This window comes from Cherax quadricarinatus, chromosome 81 (assembly GCF_038502225.1).
Source record: "Cherax quadricarinatus isolate ZL_2023a chromosome 81, ASM3850222v1, whole genome shotgun sequence".
Lineage (NCBI taxonomy): Eukaryota > Metazoa > Arthropoda > Malacostraca > Decapoda > Parastacidae > Cherax > Cherax quadricarinatus.
Window position 1 is genome coordinate 2674982 of NC_091372.1, and position 26849 is coordinate 2701830.

A 26849-nucleotide genomic window follows, 5' to 3' on the forward strand; every position below is an offset into this window, starting at 1 on the left:
TAGTACAGTGGTGATAATACAGGTGGTGGTGATAGTACAGTGGTGGTGATAGTACAGTGGTTGTGATAATACAGAGGTGGTGATAGTATAGGTAGTGGTGATAGTGCAGGTATTTATGGTAGTGTTGGTGATAGTACAGTGGTGATAGTATAGGTGGTGACAGTACAGTGGTGATAGTATAGGTGGTGACAGTACAGTGGTGGTGATAGTACAATGGTGGTGATAGTACAGTGGTGGTGATAGTACAGGTGGTGATAGTGTTGCAGGCGATGATAGTGTTGCAGGTGGTGATAGTGGTGCATGTGGTGATAGTGCAGGTAGGGGTGATGGTGCAGGTGGTAACGATTGTGGTGCAGATGGTGATAGTGGTGCAGGTGGTGGTGGTGATTGTACAGGTTGTGATAGTGGTGCAGGTGGTGGTGATAGTGGTGCAGGCGGTGGTGATAGTTGTACAGGTGGTGATAGTGGTGCAGGTGGTGGTGATAGTGATGCAGGTGGTGGTGATAGTTATACAGGTTGTGGTGATAGTGGTGCAGGTGGTGATAGTGGTGCAGGTGGTGGTGATAGTGATGGAGGTGGTGATAGTGGTGCAGGTGGTGGTGATAGTTGTACAGGTGGTGGTGATAGTGGTGCAGGTGGTCATAGTGGTGCAGGTGGTGATAGTGGTGCAGGTGGTGATGGTGCAAGTGGTGGTGATAGTGGTGCAGGTGGTGGTGATAGTGGTGCAGGTGGTGGTGATAGTGGTGCAGGTGGTGGTGATGGTGCAAGTGGTGGTGATAGTGGTGCAGGTGGTGGTGATGGTGCAAGTGGTGGTGATAGTGGTGCAGGTGGTGGTGATAGTGGTGCAGGTGGTGGTGATGGTGCAAGTGGTGGTGATAGTGGTGCAGGTGGTGGTGATGGTGCAAGTGGTGGTGATAGTGGTGCAGGTGGTGGTGATGGTGCAAGTGGTGGTGATAGTGGTGCAGGTGGTGGTGATAGTGGTGCAGGTGGTGGTGATGGTGCAAGTGGTGGTGATAGTGGTGCAGGTGGTGGTGATAGTGGTGCAGGTGGTGGTGATAGTGGTGCAGGTGGTGGTGATGGTGCAGGTGGTGGTGATGGTGCAGGTGGTGGTGATGGTGCAGGTGGTGGTGATAGTGGTGCAGGTGGTGATGGTGCAGGTGGTGGTGATAGTGGTGCAGGTGGTGGTGATGGTGCAAGTGGTGGTGATAGTGGTGCAGGTGGTGGTGATGGTGCAAGTGGTGGTGATAGTGGTGCAGGTGGTGGTGATAGTGGTGCAGGTGGTGGTGATAGTGGTGCAGGTGGTGGTGATGGTGCAGGTGGTGATAGTGGTGCAGGTGGTGGTGATAGTGGTGCAGGTGGTATCTAAGGATCTGAACTCTGATAGAGATAAGATTAATACACCAGGCCGCTAGTCTAGCTTACAGTCTACACTGTCAGCTACTGTTCTGACACTACATTGTCAGCTACTGTCATGACACACTGCAGTGTCAGCTACTGTCCTGACCCTGCAGTGTCAGCTACTGTCATGACACACTGCAGTGTCAGCTACTGTCCTGACCCTGCAGTGTCAGCTACTGTCCTGACCCTGCCGTGTCAGCTACTGTCCTGACCCTGCAGTGTCAGCTACTGTTCTGACACTACATTGTCAGCTACTGTTCTGACACTACATTGTCAGCTACTGTTCTGACACTACATTGTCAGCTACTGTCATGACACACTGCAGTGTCAGCTACTGTCCTGACCCTGCAGTGTCAGCTACTGTCATGACACACTGCAGTGTCAGCTACTGTCCTGACCCTGCAGTGTCAGCTACTGTCCTGACCCTGCCGTGTCAGCTACTGTCCTGACCCTGCAGTGTCAGCTACTGTTCTGACACTACACTGTCAGCTACTGTTCTGACACTACATTGTCAGCTACTGTTCTGACACTACATTGTCAGCTACTGTTCTGACACTACATTGTCAGCTACTGTTCTGACACTACATTGTCAGCTACTGTTCTGACACTACATTGTCAGCTACTGTTCTGACACTACATTGTCAGCTACTGTCATGACACACTGCAGTGTCAGCTACTGTCCTGACCCTGCAGTGTCAGCTACTGCCCTGACCCTGCAGTGTCAGCTACTGTCCTGACCCTGCAGTGTCAGCTACTGCCCTGACCCTGCAGTGTCAGCTACTGTCCTGACCCTGCAGTGTCAGCTACTGTCCTGACCCTGCAGTGTCAGCTAATGTCCTGACCCTGCAGTGTCAGCTATGTCCTGACCCTGCAGTGTCAGCTATGTCCTGACCCTGCAGTGTCAGCTAATGTCCTGACCCTGCAGTGTCAGCTAATGTCCTGACCCTGCAGTGTCAGCTACTGTCCTGACCCTGCAATGTCCGCTACTGTCCTGACCCAGCAGTGTGGGCTACTGTCCTGACCCAGCAGTGTGGGCTACTGTCCTGACCCTGCAGTGTCAGCTACTGTCCTGACCCTGCAGTGTCAGCTACTGTCCTGACCCAGCAGTGTCAGCTACTGTCCTGACCCTGCAGTGTCAGCTAATGTCCTGACCCTGCAGTGTCAGCTACTGTCCTGACCCTGCAATGTCTGCTACTGTCCTGACCCAGCAGTGTCAGCTACTGTCCTGACCCTGCAGTGTCAGCTAATGTCCTGACCCTGCAGTGTCAGCTACTGTCCTGACCCTGCCGTGTCAGCTATGTCCTGACCCTGCAGTGTCAGCTACTGTCCTGACCCTGCAGTGTCAGCTACTGTCCTGACCCAGCAGTGTCAGCTACTGTCCTGACCCTGCAGTGTCAGCTACTGTCCTGACCCAGCAGTGTCAGCTACTGTCCTGACCCTGCAGTGTCAGCTACTGTCCTGACCCAGCAGTGTCAGCTACTGTCCTGACCCTGCCGTGTCAGCTATGTCCTGACCCTGCAGTGTCAGCTACTGTCCTGACCCAGCAGTGTCAGCTGCTGTCCTGACCCTGCAGTGTCAGCTATGTCCTGACAGCTGCAGTAAACTCCCACAAGGTACAGTACTCGCACCCATCCTGTTCCTCATCCTTATGTCAGAGATGTAAACTGACGGTACCAGAATATTTGGATGACGATGTCAACCATTGAAGACACTGCAGATGTCCAAGTGGACATTAACAAAGTCTTTAAATGGACGTCAGAAAACAGTATCAAGTTCATTAAAGACAAATTTCAAATGCTCCGCTATGGAAAACTCAGGAAATTAAAACTGTATCAGAGTATAAAACAAATTCCAACTACACAGTAGAGTGACAAACTAATGTGAAGGACCTGGGAGTGATAATGTCGGAGAATCTTACTTTCAAAGATCACAACAATGTATCTAGCTCATGTGCTAGGAAAATAGGATGGATAATGAGAACCTTCAAAACTAGTGATGCCAAGCCCATGATGATTCTCTTCAAATTACTTGTTCTCTCCAGGCTGGAATATTGATGTACACTAACTACTACTTTCAAGTATGAGTACATTAAAGTACCTCAATTACTGGGAACAGTTGAAGTCCCTTGACCTGTACTACTCGGAATACATAATTTACCTAGAGGAGCTTGTCCCAAACCTGCACACGAAAATCACTCCCTATGAAAGCAAAAGACTCGGAAGGAGATGTAACATTCCCCTGATGAACAGTAGGGGCGCCACGAGTACACTGAGAGACAACACAATAAGTGTCCGGGGCCCAAGACTGTTCAACTGCCTCCCAGCATACATAAGGGGTTTACCAATAGATCCCTGACTGTCTTCAAGAAGCCACTGGACAGGTACGTAAAGTGAGTACCTGACCAACCGGGCTGTGGTTCGTACGTCGGGTTGCATGTGGCCAACAGTAACAGCCTGTTTGATCAGACCCTGATCCACCCTGAGGCCTGGTTTCAGACCGGGCCTCGGGGGCGTTCACCCCCGAAACACCCTCCAGGTATACTCTGGGTGTTGTTGAATTAGACACATGTGCAACTCTTGGGTATCTTTATTGAGGAAACGTTTCGCCACACAGTGGCTTCATCAGTCCATACATAGGAGAAACTTGAAGAACAGGAGGAGAATGAGGTGATCAGTCCCTCAACCTTGAGTCGATGTGTTCAGTCCATCAATCTTGAGTAGAATACTCTGAGTGTGTACTGTCCTGACAGTCTACACTGTCAGTGTGTACTGTCCTGACAGTCTACACTGTCAGTGTGTACTGTCCTGACAGTCTACACTGCCAGTGTGTACTGTCCTGACAGTCTACACTGCCAGTGTGTACTGTCCTGACAGTCTACACTGCCAGTGTGTACTGTCCTGACAGTCTACACTGTCAGTGTGTACTGTCCTGACAGTCTACACTGCCAGTGTGTACTGTCCTGACAGTCTACACTGTCAGTGTGTACTGTCCTGACAGTCTACACTGCCAGTGTGTACTGTCCTGACAGTCTACACTGCCAGCTACTGCCCTGATAGTCTACACTGCCAGCTACTGTCCTGACAGTCTACACTGCCAGCTACTGCCCTGACAGTCTACACTGCCAACTACTGTCCTGCCAGTCTACACTGCCAGCTACTGCCCTGATAGTCTACACTGCCAGCTACTGTCCTGACAGTCTACACTGCCAGCTACTGCCCTGATAGTCTACACTGCCAGCTACTGTCCTGACAGTCTACACTGCCAGCTACTGCCCTGATAGTCTACACTGCCAGCTACTGCCCTGATAGTCTACACTGCCAGCTACTGTCCTGACAGTCTACACTGCCAGCTACTGTCCTGACAGTCTACACTGCCAGCTACTGTCCTGACAGTCTACACTGCCAGCTACTGTCCTGACAGTCTACACTGTCAGCTACTGTCCTGACAGTCTACACTGTCAGCTACTGTCCTGACAGTCTACACTGCCAGCTACTGTCCTGACAGTCTACACTGCCAGCTACTGTCCTGACAGTCTACACTGTCAGCTACTGTCCTGACAGTCTACACTGCCAGCTACTGCCCTGATAGTCTACACTGCCAACTACTGTCCTGACAGTCTACACTGCCAGCTACTGCCCTGATAGTCTACACTGCCAGCTACTGTCCTGACAGTCTACACTGCCAGCTACTGCCCTGATAGTCTACACTGCCAGCTACTGTCCTGACAGTCTACACTGCCAGCTAATGTCCTGACAGTCTACACTGCCAGCTACTGCCAGCTACTGCCCTGACCCTGACAGTCTACACTGCCAACTACTGTCCTGACAGTCTACACTGCCAGCTACTGCCCTGATAGTCTACACTGTCAGCTACTGTCCTGACAGTCTACACTGCCAGCTACTGCCCTGAGCTAGTCTACACTGCCAACTACTGTCCTGACAGTCTACACTGCCAGCTACTGTCCTGACAGTGATAGTGATAGTCTACACTGCCAACTACTGTCCTGACAGTCTACACTGCCAGCTACTGCCCTGATAGTCTACACTGCCAGCTACTGTCCTGATAGTCTACGCTGCCAGCTACTGTCCTGACAGTCTACACTGCCAACTACTGTCCTGACAGTCTACACTGCCAGCTACTGTCCTGACAGTCTACACTGCCAACTACTGTCCTGACAGTCTACACTGCTAGCTACTGTCCTGACAGTCTACACTGCCAACTACTGTCCTGACAGTCTACACTGCCAGCTACTGTCCTGATAGTCTACACTGCCAGCTACTGTCCTGACAGTCTACACTGCCAGCTACTGCCCTGATAGTCTACACTGCCAGCTACTGTCCTGACAGTCTACACTGCCAGCTACTGCCCTGATAGTCTACACTACCAACTACTGTCCTGACAGTCTACACTGCCAACTACTGTCCTGACAGTCTACACTGCCAGCTACTGCCCTGATAGTCTACACTGCCAGCTACTGTCCTGACAGTCTACACTGCCAGCTACTGCCCTGATAGTCTACACTACCAACTACTGTCCTGACAATCTACACTGCCAACTACTGTCCTGACAGTCTACACTGCCAGCTACTGTCCTGACAGTCTACACTGCCAGCTACTGTCCTGACAGTCTAGACTGCCAGCTACTGCCCTGATAGTCTACACTGCCAGCTACTGCCCTGATAGTCTACACTGCCAGCTACTGTCCTAATAGTCTACACTGCCAGCTACTGTCCTGACAGTCTACACTGCCAACTACTGTCCTGACAGTCTACACTGCCAGCTACTGCCCTGATAGTCTACACTGCCAGCTACTGTCCTAATAGTCTACACTGCCAGCTACTGTCCTGACAGTGCCAACTACCTGACAGTCTACACTGCCAGCTACTGCCCTGATAGTCTACACTGCCAGCTACTCTACACTGCCAGCTACTGTCCTGACAGTCTACACTGCCAACTACTGTCCTGACAGTCTACACTGCCAGCTACTGTCCTGACAGTCTACACTGCCAGCTACTGTCCTGACAGTCTACACTGCCATCTACTGTCCTGACAGTCTACACTGCCAGCTACTGTCCTGACAGTCTACACTGCCAACTACTGTCTTGACAGTCTACACTGCCAACTACTGTCCTGACAGTCTACACTGCCAACTACTGTCCTGACAGTCTACACTGCCAACTACTGTCCTGACAGTCTACACTGCCAACTACTGTCCTGACAGTCTACACTGCCAACTACTGTCCTGCCAGTCTACACTGCCAACTACTGTCCTGACAGTCTACACTGCCAACTACTGTCCTGACAGTCTACACTGCCAGCTACTGTCCTGACAGTCTACACTGCCAGCTACTGTCCTGACAGTCTACACTGCCAACTACTGTCCTGACACTCTACACTGCCAACTACTGTCCTGCCAGTCTACACTGCCAGCTACTGTCCTGACAGTCTACACTGCCAACTACTGTCCTGACAGTCTACACTGCCAACTACTGTCCTGACAGTCTACACTGCCAGCTACTGTCCTGACAGTCTAGACTGCCAACTACTGTCCTGACAGTCTATACTGCCAACTGCTGTCCTGACAGTCTACACTGTCAGCTACTGTCCTGACAGTCTACACTGCCAGCTACTGTCCTGACAGTCTACACTGCCAGCTACTGTCCTGATAGTCTACACTGCCAACTATTGTCCTGAGAGTCTACACTGCCAACTACTGTCCTGATAGTCTACACTGCCAGCTACTGTCCTGACAGTCTACACTGCCAGCTACTGTCCTGACAGTCTACACTGCCAACTACTGTCCTGACAGTCTACACTGCCAGCTACTATCCTGACAGTCTACACTGCCAACTACTGTCCTGACACTCTACACTGCCAGCTACTGTCCTGACAGTCTACACTGCCAACTACTGTCCTGACAGTCTACACTGTCAGCTACTGTCCTGACAGTCTACACTGCCAGCTACTGTCCTGACAGTCTACACTGTTCAGGTTGACAGCTTCCATAATAAGTGTTCAGGTTGACAGCTTCCATAATAAATGCTAAGGTTGATAGCTCCCATATTAAGTGTTCAGGTTGACAGCTTCCATAATAAGTGTTCAGGTTGATAGCTCCCATGTTAAGTGTTCAGGTTGATAGCTCCCATATTAAGTGTTCAGGTTGACAGCTCCCATGTTAAGTGTTCAGGTTGATAGCTCCCATATTAAGTGTTCAGGTTGACAGTTCCCATATTAAGTGTTCACGTTGATAGCTCCCATATTAAGTGTTCAGGTTGACAGCTCCCATATTAAGTGTTCAGGTTGATAGCTCCCATATTAAGTGTTCAGGTTGACAGCTCCCGTATTAAGTGTTCAGGTTGATAGCTCCCATATTAAGTGTTCAGGTTGACAGCTCCCATATTAAGTGTTCAGGTTGATAGCTCCCATATTAAGTGTTCAGGTTGACAGCTCCCATATTAAGTGTTCAGGTTGACAGCTCCCATATTAAGTGTTCAGGTTGACAGCTCCCATATTAAGTGTTCAGGTTGACAGCTTCCATATTAAGTGTTCAGGTTGACAGCTCCCATATTAAGTGTTCAGGTTAACAGCTCCCATATGTTCAGGTTGATTTCCATATTAAGTGTTCAGGTTGACAGCTCCCATATTAAGTTGACAGCTCCCATAGTACAGGTTGACAGCTCCCATATTAAGTGTTCAGGTTGACAGCTTCCATATTAAGTGTTCAGGTTGACAGCTCCCATATTAAGTGTTCAGGTTGACAGCTCCCATATTAAGTGTTCAGGTTGACAGCTCCCATATTAAGTGTTCAGGTTGACAGCTCCCATATTAAGTGTTCAGGTTGACAGCTCCCATATTAAGTGTTCAGGTTGACAGCTCCCATATTAAGTGTTCAGCTCCCATATTAAGTTGACAGCTCCCATATTAAGTGTTCAGGTTGACAGCTCCCATATTAAGTGTTCAGGTTGACAGCTCCCATATTAAGTGTTCAGGTTGACAGCTCCCATATTAAGTGTTCAAGTTGACAGCTCCCATATTAAGTGTTCAGGTTGACAGCTCCCATATTAAGTGTTCAGGTTGACAGCTCCCATATTAAGTGTTCAGGACAGCTTATTAAGTGTTCACAGCTTCCATGTTAAGTGTTCAGGTTGACAGCTTCCATATTAAGTGTTCAGGTTGACAGCTCCCATATTAAGTGTTCAAGTTGACAGCTCCCATATTAAGTGTTCAGGTTGACAGCTCCCATATTAAGTGTTCAAGTTGACAGCTCCCATATTAAGTGTTCAGGTTGACAGCTCCCATATTAAGTGTTCAGGTTGACAGCTCCCATATTAAGTGTTCAAGTTGACAGCTCCCATATTAAGTGTTCAGGTTGACAGCTCCCATATTAAGTGTTCAGATTGACAGCTCCCATATTAAGTGTTCAAGTTGACAGCTCCCATATTAAGTGTTCAAGTTGACAGCTCCCATATTAAGTGTTCAAGTTGACAGCTCCCATATTAAGTGCTGAAGTTGACAGCTCCCATATTAAGTGTACAAGTTGACAGCTCCCATATTAAGTGTTCAAGTTGACAGCTCCCATATTAAGTGTTCAAGTTGACAGCTCCCATATTAAGTGTTCAAGGATTGACAGCTCCCATATTAAGTGTCAAGTTGACAGCTCCCATATTAAGTGTTCAAGTTGACAGCTCCCATATTAAGTGTTCAGGTTGACAGCTCCCATATTAAGTGTTCAAGTTGACAGCTCCCATATTAAGTGTTCAAGTTGACAGCTCCCATATTAAGTGTTCAAGTTGACAGCTCCCATATTAAGTGTTCAGGTTGACAGCTCCCATATTAAGTGTTCAAGTTGACAGCTCCCATATTAAGTGTTCAAGTTGACAGCTCCCATATTAAGTGTTCAAGTTGACAGCTCCCATATTAAGTGTTCAAGTTGACAGCTCCCATATTAAGTGTTCAAGTTGACAGCTCCCATATTAAGTGTTCAGGTTGACAGCTCCCATATTAAGTGTTCAAGTTGACAGCTCCCATATTAAGTGTTCAAGTTGACAGCTCCCATATTAAGTGTTCTGGTTAACAGCTCCCATATTAAGTGTTCAGGTTGACAGCTCCCATACTAAGTGTTCAAGTTGACAGCTCCCATATTAAGTGTTCAAGTTGACAGCTCCCATATTAAGTGCTCAAGTTGACAGCTCCCATATTAAGTGTTTAAGTTGGCAGCTCCCATATTAAGTGTTCAAGTTGACAGCTCCCATATTAAGTGTTCAAGTTGACAGCTCCCATATTAAGTGTTCAAGTTGACAGCTCCCATATTAAGTGTTCAAGTAGACAGCTCCCATATTAAGTGTTCAAGTTGACAGCTCCCATATTAAGTGCTCAGGTTAACAGCTCCCATATCAAGTGTTCAGGTTGACATCTCCCATATTAAGTGTTCAAGTTGACAGCTCCCATATTAAGTGTTCAAGTTGACAGCTCCCATATTAAGTGTTCAAGTTGACAGCTCCCATATTAAGTGTTCAAGTTGACAGCTCCCATATTAAGTGTTCAGGTTAACAGCTCCCATATCAAGTGTTCAGGTTGACAGCTCCCATATTAAGTGTTCAGGTTGACAGCTCCCATATTAAGTGTTCAGGTTGACAGCTCCCATATTAAGTGTTCAGGTTAACAGCTCCCATATCAAGTGTTCAAGTTGACAGCTCCCATATTAAGTGTTCAGGTTAACAGCTCCCATATTAAGTGTTCAAGTTGGCAGCTCCCATATTAAGTGTTCAGGTTGACAGCTCCCATATTAAGTGTTCAGGTTGACAGCTCCCATATTAAGTATTCAGGTTAACAGCTCCCATATTAAGTGTTCAAGTTGACAGCTCCCATATTAAGTGTTCAGGTTGATAGCTCCCATAGTAAGTGTTCAAGTTGACAGCTCCCATATTAAGTGCTCAGGTTGACAGCTCCCATATTAAGTGTTCAAGTTGACAGCTCCCATATTAAGTGTTCAGGTTGATAGCTCCCATATTAAGTGTTCAGGTTGACAGCTCCCATATTAAGTGTTCAGGTTAACAGCTTCCATATTAAGTGTTCAGGTTGACAGCTCCCATATTAAGTGTTCAGGTTAACAGCTTCCATATTAAGTTTTCAGGTTGACAGCTCCCATATTAAGTGTTCAGGTTAACAGCTCCCATATTAAGTGTTCAGTTTAACAGCTCGCATATTAAGTGTTCAGGTTAACAGCTTCCATATTAAGTGTTCAGGTTGACAGCTCCCATATTAAGTGTTCAGGTTGACAGCTCCCATATTAAGTGTTCCGGTTAACAGCTCCCATATTAAGTGTTCAGGTTAACAGCTCCCATATTAAGTGTTCAAGTTGACAGCTGCCATATCAAGAGTTCAGGTTGACAGCTCCCATATTAAGTGTTCAGGTTGACAGCTCCTATATTAAGTGTTCAAGTTGATAGCTCCCATATTAAGTGTTCAGGATGATAGCTCCCATATTAAGTGTTCAGGATGATAGCTCCCATATTAAGTGTTCAGGTTGACAGTTCCCATATTAAGTGTTCAGGTTGACAGCTCCCATATGAAGTGTTCAGGTTGACAGCTTCCGTATCAAGCATTCAAGTTGACAGCTCCCATATTAAGTGTTCAGGTTGACAGCTTCCATATTAAGTGTTCAGGTTGACAGCTTCCATATTAAGTGTTCAGGTTGACAGCTTCCATATTAAGTGTTCAGGTTGACAGCTCCCATATTAAGTGTTCAGGTTGACAGCTTCCATATTAAGTGTTCTGGTTGACAGCTTCCATATTAAGTGTTTAGGTTGACAGCTCCCGTATTAAGTGTTCAGTTTGACAGCTCCCATATTAAGTGTTCAGATTGACAGCTCCCATATTAAGTGTTCAGGTTGACAGCTCCCATATTAAGTGTTCAGGTTAACAGCTCCCATATTAAGTGTTCAGGTTGACAGCTCCCATATTAAGTGTTCAAGTTGACAGCTCCCATATTAAGTGTTCAGGTTGACAGCTCCCATATTAAGTGTTCAAGTTGACAGCTCCCATATTAAGTGTTCAGGGTAACAGCTCCCATATTAAGTGTTCAAGTTGACAGCTCCCATATTAAGTGTTCAGGTTAACAGCTTCCATATTAAGTGTTCAAGTTGACAGCTTCCATATTAAGTGTTCAGTTTGACAGTTCCCATATTAAGTATTCAAGTTGACAGCTTCCATATTAAGTGTTCAAGTTGACAGCTCCCATATTAAGTGTTCAGGTTGACAGCTCCCATATTAAGTGTTCAGGTTGACAGCTCCCATATTAAGTGTTCAGGTTGACAGCTCCCATATTAAGTGTTCAAGTTGACAGCTCCCATATTAAGTGTTCAGGTTGACAGCTCCCATATTAAGTGTTCAGGTTGACAGCTCCCATATAAAGTGTTCAGGTTGACAGCTCCCATATTAAGTGTTCAGGTTGACAGCTCCCATATAAAGTGTTCAGGTTGACAGCTCCCATATAAAGTGTTCAGGTTGACAGCTCCCACATATTAAAAGCCACGTCTGTGATGGCATTTTGGAAAATAAAATTAAATAACTTTTAAAATATTAGATAATTGTTTTGAAGGTAACCAGACCAGTAATGATGTTGAGGGTCGGCAGCAGTGTGCAACAATCATTGTTTATTTTGAGGTCTTTTTTTATAGGCTAATTCCATTCCAATGTAGTGTTGGTGCTACTCTGGCAAGATGGTGAGGTTTTGCGTGCAAAGGGCTTGGACATCCGGCAGGCTTGTGTGTGAGCATGTTAGGAGTGAATTGAGACAAATGCTTTTCATGACTTGACATCCTGTTGGAGTGTGAGCAAGGTAACATTTATGAAGGGATTCCGGTTAGCCGGACTTGAGTCCTGGAGGCGGGAAGTACAGTGCCCGCACACTCAAGGAGGTGTGTTGATATCTGCAGTTCTTGAACTCTAGTGTAGGCATGTTTCTTCTTTTCCGGGTCGCTCAGCCTCGGTGGGGAATGGCCGATGTATTAACAACAATTCAGTTCCACAAAAAGACCCAGTTTCTGTCTACCTTACTATGTCTTCCATACTTTTAATTAATTGATCTCAAGAAACTACCCAAACAACTATCACATTCACACTGTTATAAGCTGAGATATCTGTAATCCCAGGCTGTGTTCATTATCATGTTCCCAGGCTATGTTCATTATCATGTTCCCAGGCTGTGTTCATTATCATGTTCCCAGGCTGTGTTCATTATCATGTTCCCAGGCTGTGTTCATTATCATGTTCCCAGGCTGTGTACATTATCATGTTCCCAGGCTGTGTTCATTATCATGTTCCCAGGCTGTGTACATTATCATGTTCCCAGGCTATGTTCATTATCATGTTCCCAGGCTGTGTTCATTATCATGTTCCCAGGCTGTGTTCATTATCATGTTCCCAGGCTGTGTACAGTATCATGTTCCCAGGCTGTGTACATTATCATGTTCCCAGGCTGTGTACATTATCATGTTCCCAGGCTGTGTACATTATCATGTTCCCAGGCTGTGTACATTATCATGTTCCCAGGCTGTGTACAGTATCATGTTCCCAGGCTGTGTACAGTATCATGTTCCCAGGCTGTGTACATTATCATGTTCCCAGGCTGTGTACATTATCATGTTCCCAGGCTGTGTACATTATCATGTTCCCAGGCTGTGTACATTATCATGTTCCCAGGCTGTGTACATTATCATGTTCCCAGGCTGTGTACATTATCATGTTCCCAGGCTGTGTACATTATCATGTTCCCAGGCTGTGTTCATTATCATGTTCCCAGGCTGTGTACATTATCATGTTCCCAGGCTGTGTACAGTATCATGTTCCCAGGCTGTGTACATTATCATGTTCCCAGACTGTGTACATTATCATGTTCCCAGACTGTGTACATTATCATGTTCCCAGGCTGTGTACATTATCATGTTCCCAGGCTGTGTACATTATCATGTTCCCAGACTGTGTACATTATCATGTTCCCAGGCTGTGTACATTATCATGTTCCCAGGCTGTGTACATTATCATGTTCCCAGACTGTGTACATTATCATGTTCCCAGACTGTGTACATTATCATGTTCCCAGGCTGTGTACATTATCATGTTCCCAGGTTGTGTACATTATCATGTTCCCAGACTGTGTACATTATCATGTTCCCAGGCTGTGTACATTATCATGTTCCCAGGCTGTGTACATTATCATGTTCCCAGGCTGTGTTCATTATCATGTTCCCAGGCTGTGTACATTATCATGTTCCCAGGCTGTGTACATTATCATGTTCCCAGGCTGTGTACATTATCATGTTCCCAGGCTGTGTTCATTATCATGTTCCCAGGCTGTGTACATTATCATGTTCCCAGGCTGTGTTCATTATCATGTTCCCAGGCTATGTACATTATCATGTTCCCAGACTGTGTACATTATCATGTTCCCAGGCTGTGTACATTATCATGTTCCCAGGCTGTGTACATTACAGTGGACCCCCGGTTAACGATTTTAATCTGTGCAAGAGGGCTCATCGTTATGCGAAATAATCGTTATGTGAATGAATTTTCCCCATAAGAAATAATGGAAATAAAATTAATCCGTGCAAGACGCCCAAAAGTATGAAAAAAATTTTTTTTTACCACATGAAATGTTAATTTTAATACACACAAACTGAAAAAGGCATGCACAATTACATGACACTTACTTTTATTGAAGATCTGGTGATGATTGATGGGATGGGAGGAGGGGAGAGCATTATCTTCTTACTGTTTAGAAGGGGAATCCCCTTCCATTACGACTTGAGGTAGCAAGTCCTTTTCCGGGGTTACTTCCCTTCTTCTTTTAATGCCACTAGGACCAGCTTGAGAGTCACTGGACCTCTGTCGCACAACAAATCTGTCCATAGAGCTCTGTACCTCCCGTTCCTTTACGATTTGTCTAAAATGGGCCACAACATTGTCATTGAAATAGTCACCAGCACGGCTTGCAACAGCTGTGTCAGGGTGATTTTCATCTATAAAGGTTTGCAGTTCAACCCACTGTGCACACATTTCCTTAATCTTTGAAGTAGGCACAATGGATTCCACAACTGGCATAGGCTTCTCAGGGTTAGCCCCAAACCCTTCAAAATCTTTCTTAATTTCCATACTAATTCTCACCCTTTTTACCACAGGGTTGGCACTAGAAGCTTTCTTGGGGCCCATGGTCACTTATTTTCCAGAAACAGCACCGAAAACACTGTAATAATACGAAATATTCCGAGTGTATGCTTGGATGTTACCGCGGAGGCTGGCTGGTAAACAATGGGACGGCCGGCACATGTGAGGCTGGCTGAGGGCACATTGGACGCGTCTCGGACGAAAATCGGTAAGCGGGTTTTTAATCGGTATGCGCGGCAAAAATTTTGCGATAAAAGTAATCGGTATGCGGAAAAATCGCTATGTGATGCCATCGTTATGCGGGGGTCCACTGTATCATGTTCCCAGGCTGTGTACATTATCATGTTCCCAGGCTGTGTTCATTATCATGTCCCCAGGCTGTGTACATTATCATGTTCCCAGGCTGTGTACATTATCATGTTCCCAGGCTGTGTTCATTATCATGTTCCCAGGCTGTGTTCATTATCATGTTCCCCAGTCTCTTCATTTATCATGACCCTCTGGCTCTGTTCATTTATCATGTCCCCCAGGCTCTGTTCATTTATCATGACCTTCTGGCTCTCATTTATCACATCCCCCAGGCTCTGTTCATTTATCATTTATCACGTCCCCCAGGCTCTCTTCATTTAACACGACCCTCTGGCTCTGTTCATTTATCACATCCCCCAGGCTCTCTTCATTTAACATGACCCTCTGGCTCTGTTCATTTATCACGTCCCCCAGGCTCTCTTCATTTAACACGACCCTCTGGCTCTGTTCATTTATCATGTCCCCCAGGCTCTCTTCATTTAACACGACCCTCTGGCTCTGTTCATTTATCACGTCCCCCAGGCTCTCTTCATTTAACACGACCCTCTGGCTCTGTTCATTTATCATGTCCCCCAGGCTCTCTTCATTTAACACGACCCTCTGGCTCTGTTCATTTATCACGTCCCCCAGGCTCTCTTCATTTAACACGACCCTCTGGCTCTGTTCATTTATCACGTCCCCCAGGCTCTCTTCATTTAACATGACCCTCTGGCTCTGTTCATTTATCACCTTCCCGAGCCTCTCACTTGCCATCCATCACACACAAATCGTCAATGTTTTTTCCTATTTCTCAGGTAATAAAGAATAATGTTTGATTATAATTTAGGCTGTACCAATAATTGAAGAAGACTTAGTAAAACCTAGTAAATTATATCAGGGAGTGGAGTAGGGGTAGGAGGCCCCCACCTATCCCAGCAACATTGTTCAAAATTTATTACTCCTCGGCAATTGACGCTTTTTTCAGGCTACTTCCCTCTTAAATTGACTCAGATATTTTCTCTCACTAGTATGTCTTCGGTCTATCTATTGGCACCAAGAACTAGCCAATCCCTGAATTTGTTTGTACAGTAGAACCCTGTACCCATTGTTTCGGTATCCACAGTTTCAGTTATCCACTGTTTACTGTTGCCTGAAAATACCTCTTAATTTTGCATAATAATGGTTCCAAACTGCAAAAGTAGAGAAGCTGTCAGTTCTTCAAGACCTAAGAGAAATTGTGAAGTGCTTCTCATTAGTGGAAAAAAGTGATAATTCTCCATTTATTGTGCATAATTTATCAAATAAACTTTATACATAATAGTTACGTAAAGGACTTTCATATAGGGTTTGCTACTATCCATGGTTTCAGTATCCACAGCAGGTCCTTGGAACTTATCCCCCATGGATATGGGGGTCCTTCTGTATACCTACTCAAGGTCTAGTTCTTAAGTAGTCTGTAAACATTAGTATTAGCCTGCCTGAAATGCTCTGCATACTGGTGGCTTTCTTTGTACGTACTTAAAAATTTTATATTACATTCAGAAAGAAATGAAATTTGTTTTGTTTGTAATTATAGCATGAAAACCACTAGATAACACCCTAAAGTGGCTAATTTAACCCAAAAATAAGATCAGAAGTTAACTGCTCCCATAATGCACTATGTGGCAGGATTTTTAATATACAGTAGGATTGCCATATCCATGGGTCTGATTTCCATGGTTTCATTTATCTGCTTTTTACCCTGGCCCAAAGATAACCCTTAATTTTGCTTAATAATGACACTTCAGTACAAAAGTAGTAATGGTGACAGTTCTTCAGATCCTAAGATAAATCATGAAGTGCTTCCCATCATTGAAAAATTGCTAATTCTTACCTTAATGTGCATAATTTATCAGTTAAATATTATCGTGGGCATGTGTGGGTAAACGAAAAATTACTTAAATATAGGGCTCGCTACTATCCATGGTTTTGGGTATCTGTGGTATGTCTTGGACCTTATCTCCCATGGATATGGGGTCCTACTGTACTGCGTACACCCACTGTATAGATGCATTCCCTCACACAAATATGAGGTCACTATGAATTACGTGTACATATTAGTATGTCACTGGTAGCTATCATATACATACTAGTACATGACATAGGACACTGTGTGCTAATGGCATTATGTACTAGTGTGTCACTGGTAGCTATCATGAACTAGTACTTGACACAGCTTACTATGAATTATGTGTACTAGTGCATCACTGATAGCTATCACATACTGGTACGACACGTATCTTAGGAGTATAATCCTAACTTTGAAATACATTATATCAAGTTCCAATTAATCTAGATCTTGTCGAAAGCAAGACTTATCGTTTGCTTATGTAAATCTACTATTAAATGAAAAATTTCTCTTGCTACAGTTCTTCCCAGTGGACCAAAAATGCATATGGGGCTTACTGACGGTGGAACACCTGCTGTTGATGTGCCAGGGCAGCAGCAGCAGCAGCAGCAACAGCATTGGAGGCTTGGAGGCCCGTGCTGCAGCTGAGGCGCAATCTGCCTCAGAGGTCAAAATTGATCCTTCCCTACGCATTGCTCAAGTTCCATTTTCCTTTGACCTTATCAGACTCCTGCCCATGTGTCAGCAGGTTGAATTGCTGGTCTCCACTTATATACAAGGTTGGTAAACTGTCATGTGTCAGCAAGATGAGCTGCTGGTCTCCACTTATATACAATATTGGTAAACTGTCATGTGTCAGCAGGGTGAGCTGCTGGTCCCCACTTATATACAAGGTTGGTAAACTGTCATGTGTCAGCAGGATGAGCTGCTGGTGCCCACTTATATACAAGGTTGGTAAACTGTTGTGTGTCAGCAGGATGAGCTGCTGGTCTCCACTTACATACAAGGTTGGTAAGCTGTCATGTGTCAGCAGGATGAGCTGCTGGTCTCCACTTATATACACTATTGGTAAACTGTCATGTGTCAGCAAGATGAGCTGCTGGTCCCCACTTACATACATGGTTGGTAAACTGTTATGTGTTAGCAGGATGAGCTGCTGGTCCCCACTTTATTCGATTTAAATATAAATCAACCAAATTTATTAAGTTCTTTTCCCCAAATGACACCTCCTGTCAAAAAACACTTGAACTGCTTCACTGTTTACATCAACTGTGAGAAATTATTTTTCAATGTATAGCCAAGTTGGTCAGTCACTCCTGTGACATTTAAGACCTCAGATAAGTTTTTATTAATTTCAGCTTTGAAAATGATCTTCCACTGAAAATGCAATTGTAAGCAGTAATGTGTATGAAACACACAGCCTGGGAAAGACATCCTTCCCATACTGCAGTAAAGACTCCAGAGCATCTTTAAGATCAGGGGGAATTCTATTCCCTCCAGCTCAAAGGAGCATCACAAAATCAATAATTTCGTCACATAACTAATGGCTGCCACATCATTATCGTAATAATTTACAAAGTCAAAACATTCCTTTTTTAAAATTTTTTCTTTCTTGTTCATCTCCAATTGGGGGGCACCATTTTCTCTGGAGAGAAAGGGTACACCATGTTAAAGGAATATAGGGCTAACCACTGCTTCTATAGTGCAGTGAGCCTCCAAAAATTGATTTATCACCTCTGAAATTTCAAAATCACTATCTTATTTCCCTCTCTAATTGGTTCTCTCCCCCCCCCCCATTTGGATGTCCGGGGCCACCGCGCCATCTGCCTCCCCCCTCTGCAAGCCACTGGGTGTGGCAGACATACAGTGGACCCTCGGTTTTCATGATTAACCCATTCCAGAGAGTCTGACAAAACCCAGAAATCAGGAAAACCGAAATAATTTTCCCCATAAAAAATAATGGAAATCCAATTAATCCATTCCAGACACCCAAAATTATTAACAAAACATACATTTTGTAGAGAATAACTATAGTTTTACATACAGAAAATAATGAGAAATAAATATAAAGCAATAATGAAATGGATAAATGAACATTTAAATCACTTTTACCTTTAATGAAGACTCTTGTTGGTGTATGTAAGACTGTGAGGAGGGGAGAGGGAGGTGAGTGTATTGTTTGGAGACAGGACAAAATGCTTCAATATGATGCTAATATGGAAATAAATGGTATAAAATACTGACACAATGGAAATATAAACAATTAAGCAGTTCCTATAATGTGATCCTGTATTGACAACGTTTCGCCCACGCAGTGAGCTTTATCAAGTCACAAACAGATCTACCTGGGTGAAACATATGTGACTATATATAGGATGGGAATGCTGGGTCATGTGGAGAAAGCTGCATGTGACAATCTTCGGAGTACAGTGAAGAAGTCTAAAAACTTGGGTAGCTTTTAAAAGAGATTGGATAAGTATATGAGTAGACCTTCTGCAGTGTTCCTCAATTCTTATGTTCTTATGTGGGATAGTGATGAAGAAGTTTCTTGGCAAGGGGTTCAGCTATTTTATAGAAGCCATTGTTCTGGTGGAAGTTGTTGGATGTACAGATAAGTGATGATTCCAGGATTCTTCGGTATTGAGTGTTGTCTTCTCTGGTGATAAGTCTTGCGATTCTGTAGTTGATTAAATGGTTGTGTGAATTTCGGTGTTGAACACAGGCATTCCTTGGATCGTCAGATCTGCCTGTGTACTGGTGTTCTGAAATACGTGTTTGGAGGTCTCTGGATGTTTCACCGACATGTTATTTGCTGCAGTCATTACAAGGGATTGTGTATACCCCTGCAGAGGATTGAAGCTTGTCTTGTCTATTACTGGTAATGTCCTTGATGGTGGTGGATGTGGAAATAGATACATGCACTTGGAATGAGGTTTTGGAGAAGATGTTGGAAACATGTTTGGTAATGGAGTTGGTGGAGAGGACTATGTATCTTCTTGGCAGTGTCTTCTCTGGGTGTGTTAAAGATGTTTAATGCCCGTTGTCTGCAGTCTCTAATAAAGTGATGAGGATAGTGGAGTTTAGAAAATACTTGTTCAATAAGAGAGTATTCTTCTTCAAGGACCTCACTGCTGCAGATTCTAAGTGCATGTAGGAAAAAGCCTATAATTACACCACGTTTAGGTTTGGTGTCGGGGTGAGAGTAGAAGTGCAGAAGATTGTGTTGGTTGGTAGGTTTCCGATAGACTTTAAAACGAAGTTCATGGTCAGCTTTGCAGAGAAGAACATCGAGGAAAGGAAGAGTCTTCCTAAACTTTTTCACTGACTATTATTGCAGAGAGTTTGGAGTGTTCTAGTAAGTCTGATTTTCTGTTGAAACTCCAAACTCTCTGCGATAATAGTCAGTGGAAAAGTTCAGGAAGACCTGAAATTATTCAAAATCTTTCTTCTTGTCCACTGTCAACCACAGAAACTGAAGCCCTCAGCTTAGGCCTCAAATTTGCAACAGGAATTCCAAAACTGAAACAAGACCTCAATTTCATCACTAAAAATTGCAGACATAATGACTCCGATTTCCAAAAAGGCTATCTTCAAGGCCATCTCAACACACAGCTCTCCAGTCATATCTCAACACTACATCATTGCACTTATAACTTTAGCAGCAGACACGGCCATCAGGGTTACCACGGCTGATAAAGGAGATGGTGTCATAATTATGAACACTGATGATTACAGGAACAAAATGCTCAACCTGCTTAATAACCCAGATACCTACAAACCTCTCTCATCAAACCAAGTGAACAACCTTACGAAAACATTTCTTCACAGGACTCACCGTATTCTGAGGGACTCGGAGCAAGGGAAGAAACTCCTGCACACCATTCCCAGCAACCCCAGACCTGCCAGAATGTACAGCCTTCCAAAAACTCACAAGCCAGGTATCCCATTGAGGCCCATATCCTCGGGAATAGGCAGTGCTCCTCACCAACTCTCAGGGATTCTTGCTAAACACCTCTCTAAACTCTGGGGCACAACCAGTCCAGCACTTCTCAAACACTCGGGTGATCTTCTCAGTTGCATTCGCAACATCAACATCAGGAACAAGAAACTCTCTAACCTGGACATGACTTCCCCATTCACCAAAGTACCTACTACACAAGCCATTGATCTCTTACGCAAGAAAATTGATGATTCCCTTGATCTTCCTATTCCACCCAGCGATTTCATCGATCTTGTTGAACTGTGTTTGGCTTTACATGTTTCTCTTTCGAAAATCACCTCTTTCAGCAGACTTTTGGACTACCCATGGGTTCGCCACTTAGTGCGAACCTATGCATGGAACATCTGGAAGCCGAGCGTTTCTCTACTATTATTCCCTCTTCCGTCACCTGGCTCCATTATATTGACGACATTCTCGTCATAACTCCCAGACGCGTCAACGTTCACACTCTCCAACACAAGCTCAACCACGTCGAGCCCTCTATCCAGTTCACACTAGAAGAAGAAGTCAACAGCACTCTTCCTTTCCTCGATGTTCTTCTCTGCAAAGTTGACCATGAACTTCATTTTAAAGTCTATTAGAAACCTACCAACCAACACGATCTTCTGCACTTCTCCTCTCACCCTGACAGCAAACCTAAACGTGATGTAAATATAGGCTTTCTCCTACGTGCACTTAGAATCTGCAGCAGTGAGTTCCTTGAAGAAGAATACTCTCTTATTGAACAAGTATTTTCTAAACTTCATTATCTTTGTCACTTTATTAGAGACTGCAGACAATGGGCATTAAACATCTTTAACACACCCAGAGAAGACACCGCCAAGAAGAGATACATAGTCCTCCCCACCAACTCTATTACCAAACATGTTTCCAACATCTTCTCCAAAACCTCATTCCAAGCATCTACTTCCACATCCACCACCATCAAGGACATTACCAGTAATAGACAAGACAAGCTTCAATCCTCTGCAGTGGTATACACAATCCCTTGTAATGACTGCAGCAAATAATATGTCGGCAAAACATCCAGAGAACTCCAAACACGTATTTCAGAACCCCAGTACACAGGCAGATCTGATGATCCAAGGAATGCCTATGTTCAACACCGAAATTCACACAACCGTTTAATCAATTAAAGAAATGCAAGACTTATCACCAGAGAAGACATCACTCAATACCAAAGAATCCTGGAATCATCACTTATCTCTATATCCAACAACTCCAACCAGATCAGCAGCTTCTATAACATAGCTGAACCCCTCGTCAAGAAACTTCTTCATCGCTATCCCCCATAAGAACATAAGAATGGAGGAATACTGCAGAAGGTCTACTCATATGCTTATCCAATCTCTCCTCCAAGCTACCCAAAGTATTAGACTCTATAACCTTACCCGGTAGATTGTCACATGCAGCATTCTCCACCTGACCCAGCATTCTCAACCTGACTTCATCCTATAAATATTCACATACCTTCCACCTAGGTAGATCTGTTTGTGACTTGATAAAGCCCACTGTGTTTGGGAAAACGTTGTCAATAAAGAATCACATTATACTGCATATGTGTTTATATTCCCAGCTGCTTTACCTGCTTTCATTCTACCCACTGCCTCACACACTTCCCCCACACTCACAACTGTTTCTTTCTCACTCCTACAAGATGTTATTCCTCCTTGCCCTATACAGGAAATCACAGCTTCCCTATCTTCATCAACATTTAATATTTTTTCAAAATATTCCCTCCATCTTCCTGATACCTCTAACTCTCCATTTAATAACTCTTCTCTCTACTGTTTTTAACAGTCAGATCCATTTGTTCCCTAGGCTTCCTCAACTTATTAATCTCACTCCAAAACTTTTTCCTATTTTCAACAAAATTTGTTGATAATATCTCACCCAGTCTCTCATTTGCTCTCTTTTTACATTGCTTCACTACTCTCTTAACCTCTTTTTTTCTCTCCATATACTCCTCCCTCCTTGCATCACTTCTACTTTGTAAATGCCTCTCATATGCTAACTTTTTCTCTCTTGCTAATCTCTTTACATCATCATTCCACCAATTGCTCTTCTTCCCTCCTGCACTCATTTTCCTATAACCACATACTTCTGATGAACACTGACACTGCATTATTAAACCTACCCCATACATCAACCCCATTCCTTATACTCTAAATTGTATCAGTACTACTACTGCAATTTATATCACTACTACCACTAGCATTAAACCTCACTCTAAGCCTATATATACACCCTCTGTGTCCATGTATTGTTTGTAACGGCGTGACAAAACTCCTGGAGAGCAAAACGTTGTCACAATAGTTGCACTTGTGTCATTTTACTCCTTTAACTTATGAACCTTCACCTCTCTCTTACCTGCTACTTCCATTTTCCTTGTATCCCATCTACCTTGTACTCTCACTGTAGCTACAGCTCAAAAATGATCCGATATATCTGTGGCCCCTCTATAAACATGTATATCTTGAAGTCTACCTATACCTAGTCCAACAAACTAATTTCATTTTGCCCTACATCATATCTTGTTCCTTTTTTATCTTTTTTTCTTAAAATAATGTTCCCTTTGAAAACCCCCTTTCTTCCAAATTTAATTTGGGAAAACCCCATTATCATTTATACCTTTTTTAAAACTTCCCTCCACACCCTGTTTAAATGTTTCTCCTCTTGCATTTGGCCCCCCACCACAATTACTCTAAAAAACTTATTTTCGAAAATTTCCCCTAAAATAAAAAACATCTCCAAAACCCAATCTCTCTCTCTCTCTCTCTCTCTCTCTCTCTCTCTCTCTCTCTCTCCCCTCTCTCTTTTTACCCCTATCTATCTATCTATCTATCTATCTATCTCTATCTCTATCTCTATCTCTCTACCTCTTTTTTTTTTTTTTTTTTTTTTTTCACGGGGTTTTGGGCGGGGTTTAAAGGATCCTAAGGATCCCCAGCTAAAACTTTTTTCCACATCAGCTCATTTGAAAGCTTTTTTGTTGTTATAGAGACATGGTAGGGAACAGGATGGCTGGAGCCACCCCGTGGGCCAGCATTTTCATTTGACCCAACTGATGTTTATCCCCGACATCATTATGCTCTCTCTCTCTCTCTCTCTCTCTCTCTCTCTCTCTCTCTCTCTCTCCCCTCTCTCTCTCCTCTCTCTCTCTCTTTCTTTCCCCTCTCCCCTCTTTCTTTCTCTCTCTCTCTTTCTCTCTCTCTCTCTCTCTCTCTCTCTCTCTCTCTCTCTCTCTCTCTCTCTCTCTCTCTCTCTCTCTCTCTCTCTCTCTCTCTCTTTTCCTTCTCTTTCTCCTCTCTCTCTCTCTCTCTCTCTCTCTCTCTCTCTCTCTCTCTCTCTCTCTCTCTCTCTCTCCTCTCTCTCATTCTCTCCCCTTTTTCTCTCTCATTCTCTCTCTCTTTTCTCTCTCTATTCTCTCTCTTTTCTCTCTCATTCCCCCTCTCTCTCCCCTTTTCTCCCTCTCTCATTCTCCTCTCTCTCTTTCTCCTCTCTCCCCTCATTCTCTCTCTCACTTCTCTCCCCTCATTCTCTCTCTCATTCTCTCTCTCATTCTCTCTCTAAATTCTCTCTCTCATTTCTCCTCTCTTTTCTCTCTCATTTCTCCTCTCTTTTCTCTCTCTCATTCTCTCTCTCATTCTCTCTCTCATTCTCTCTCTCTTTTCTCTCTCTCTCTCTCTCTCTTTTTTTTTTTTTTTTTTTTACACGGGGTTTTGGGAAAGGTTGGAAACCCTAGTTTTAAATTGACAGCTATTTACAGGTTAAGGTTTCCCCTCTTTTTTGTTAAAAAGCAAAGGGGCTTTACCTACATCAGCTCAATTTGAAAGCATTTTGTTATGAGACATCAAGTAGGGGGATAAAATTTGGAGCCACCCTGTGGGCCAGCATTTTCTTTTGATCAACTGGCGTTACCCGTTGACATCATTATGCTGTCTGAATGTGTTCCATAAAGTCACCCGGGGTTTATGTATGATCTCCAGATGGAGTGATGTTCGGGAAAAGGGTTGCCAAAAGTGAAGTTGTTTGCTTTCTGCCCGTCTTGTGGCATAAAACCCTTTTCCAGCTGTCTCGGGGTGGATCAAGTGTGGGGTATTTTGAAAATTTTGGCCTTGTACATGGAAAGGCCCCCCACATCCCCCCTATTTTGGGGGCTCTGCGAAATGACAGATCTATCCAGGATGGGTAAAGGCGAGAGATGGGGGTTTCCCTCTGTTCTCTACTCTGTCAAGCGTCCCGGGGGGGGGGCAGGAAAACCCAAAGGTGGAGCATACTAAAGGGGGTAAAGCGTCTTGTGCCTCATTACAGGATCTTGCCCCCCTACTGTCAAGCAGATCCGAGATCGGCGAAGTGCTTAGCCCCCAAAATTTTTAAGATTTACAACATGGTTTTTCCCATGGTTATTTTGGGAGTCAAATTTCACCCCAAGGATATCAACTTTTCCCCAGGTGCCAACATCGCCCCTTTTTCATCCTTCTACTGCCCAGAAATTACCACCCATGGTCCCTAGAGGCAACATCATTTCTTTTTTCAGGTGCAAATGTTGCCCCCTCTATTTCCCCAAAATGATTGGGTCTCAGCTGGTGATTGATCCCCTTAAGACAGCTGGCATTTCTTCTCTTGGATAAATGAATGTAAATGTACCCCTTAAAAATTCTGTTGATTCTGGGGTAGGGAAGAAGGTCTTTTAAGTAGACCCCTTTCCCTAACAGTGGACCCCGCACACTTCCTTGTGGGCAAACCCCAATGGGGGTGCCTTGCGATTCGCCAAAAAAGGACTACACGAGATCTACCCCCGAAGGAAAACCTTTTAGGAGACATAGCGTAGAACCTGCAATTTCCCCGTTCCAATTCTCTCTCTCTTTCTCTTTTTCTCTCTCCTCTCTTTTTCTCTCTCTCTCTTTCTCTCTCTCTCTTTCTCTCTCTCTCTTTTCCCCTCCCCTTTCTCTCTTCTCCTTTTTTCTTTTTCTCTCTCTCTTTCTCTCTCTCTCTTTTCTCTCTCTCTCTTTTTCTCTCTCTCTCTTTTCTCTCTTTCTCTCTTTCTCTCTCTTTCCCCTCTCTCTCTCTCTCTCTCTCTCTCTCTCCCCTCTCTCTCTCTCTCTCTCTCTCTCTCCCCCTCTCCCTCTCTCTCTCTCTCTCTCTCTCTCTCTCCCCCCTCCCCTCCCCCCCCCACCTTTCTCCCCGGTGCATACACATTTATGACCCCTTTTTTTCATCCCTTTTAACCCTTTCAAGGGGCCCTCCCGTAGATCTTGGCTTTTGTTCGGGGGCCCGGGCCCTAGATCTCGCCATCTCAGCTCACTCTGATAAACTGTGGGGTGGTACATTTGGGCCCAAATTGAGAGAATACATCTATTTGGGATGTGTGCACCACATAAGAACATAAAAACATAAGAACAGAGGAACACTGCAGAAAGGCCCCCTGGCCCTGCGAGGCAAGGGCCCAAATCTCCCACCCGGGAAAACCACTGTCTAGGCTAGATATTTTCAGCACACTATTTACATCCCCTTTATTTATTCCTGTCTTCCATTTATACACCTCAATCATATCCCCCCTAATTCTACGTCTTTCTAGAGAGTGCAGATTCAGGGCCCTTAGTCTATCCTCATAGGGAAGGTTTCTGATACATGGGATCAACTTTGTCATCCTCCTTTGTACATTTTCCAGAGAATTTATATCCATTCTGTAATAAGGTGACCAAAACTGTGCAGCATAATCTAAATGAGGCCTAACCAAGGATGTATAGAGTTGAAGAACAACCTGAGGACTCATATTATTTATGCTTCTTGATATGAAGCCAAGGATTCTATTAGCTTTATTGCGAACACTTATGCACTGTTGTCTTGGTTTCAGATTACTGCTAACCAGAACTCCTAAATCTTTTTCGCAATCCGTAATATTAAGATCTACATTATTTAGTTTATATGTGGCATGGTTATTGTCCTGTCCAACATTTAGAACTTTGCATTTGTCTATATTAAACTGCATCTGCCACTTCTCCGACCACTGCATCAGTCTATTCAAATCTTCCTGGAGTGCTCGAATGTCCTCGTCAGAATGAATTCGACGGCCTATTTTGGTGTCATCGGCAAACTTGCCGATGTC

The 26849-nt window shown here is 44.3% G+C and overlaps 1 protein-coding gene across 1 annotated transcript in view; it reads left to right on the forward strand.

Moving 5' to 3' along the window:
* Positions 1-26849, forward strand: part of LOC128699781 (KICSTOR complex protein SZT2) — an 807931-nt gene that overhangs the window by 343977 nt on the left and 437105 nt on the right. The window contains 1 exon segment of the mRNA XM_070102247.1: positions 17258-17516. Coding sequence (XP_069958348.1) covers positions 17258-17516 — 259 coding nt within the window.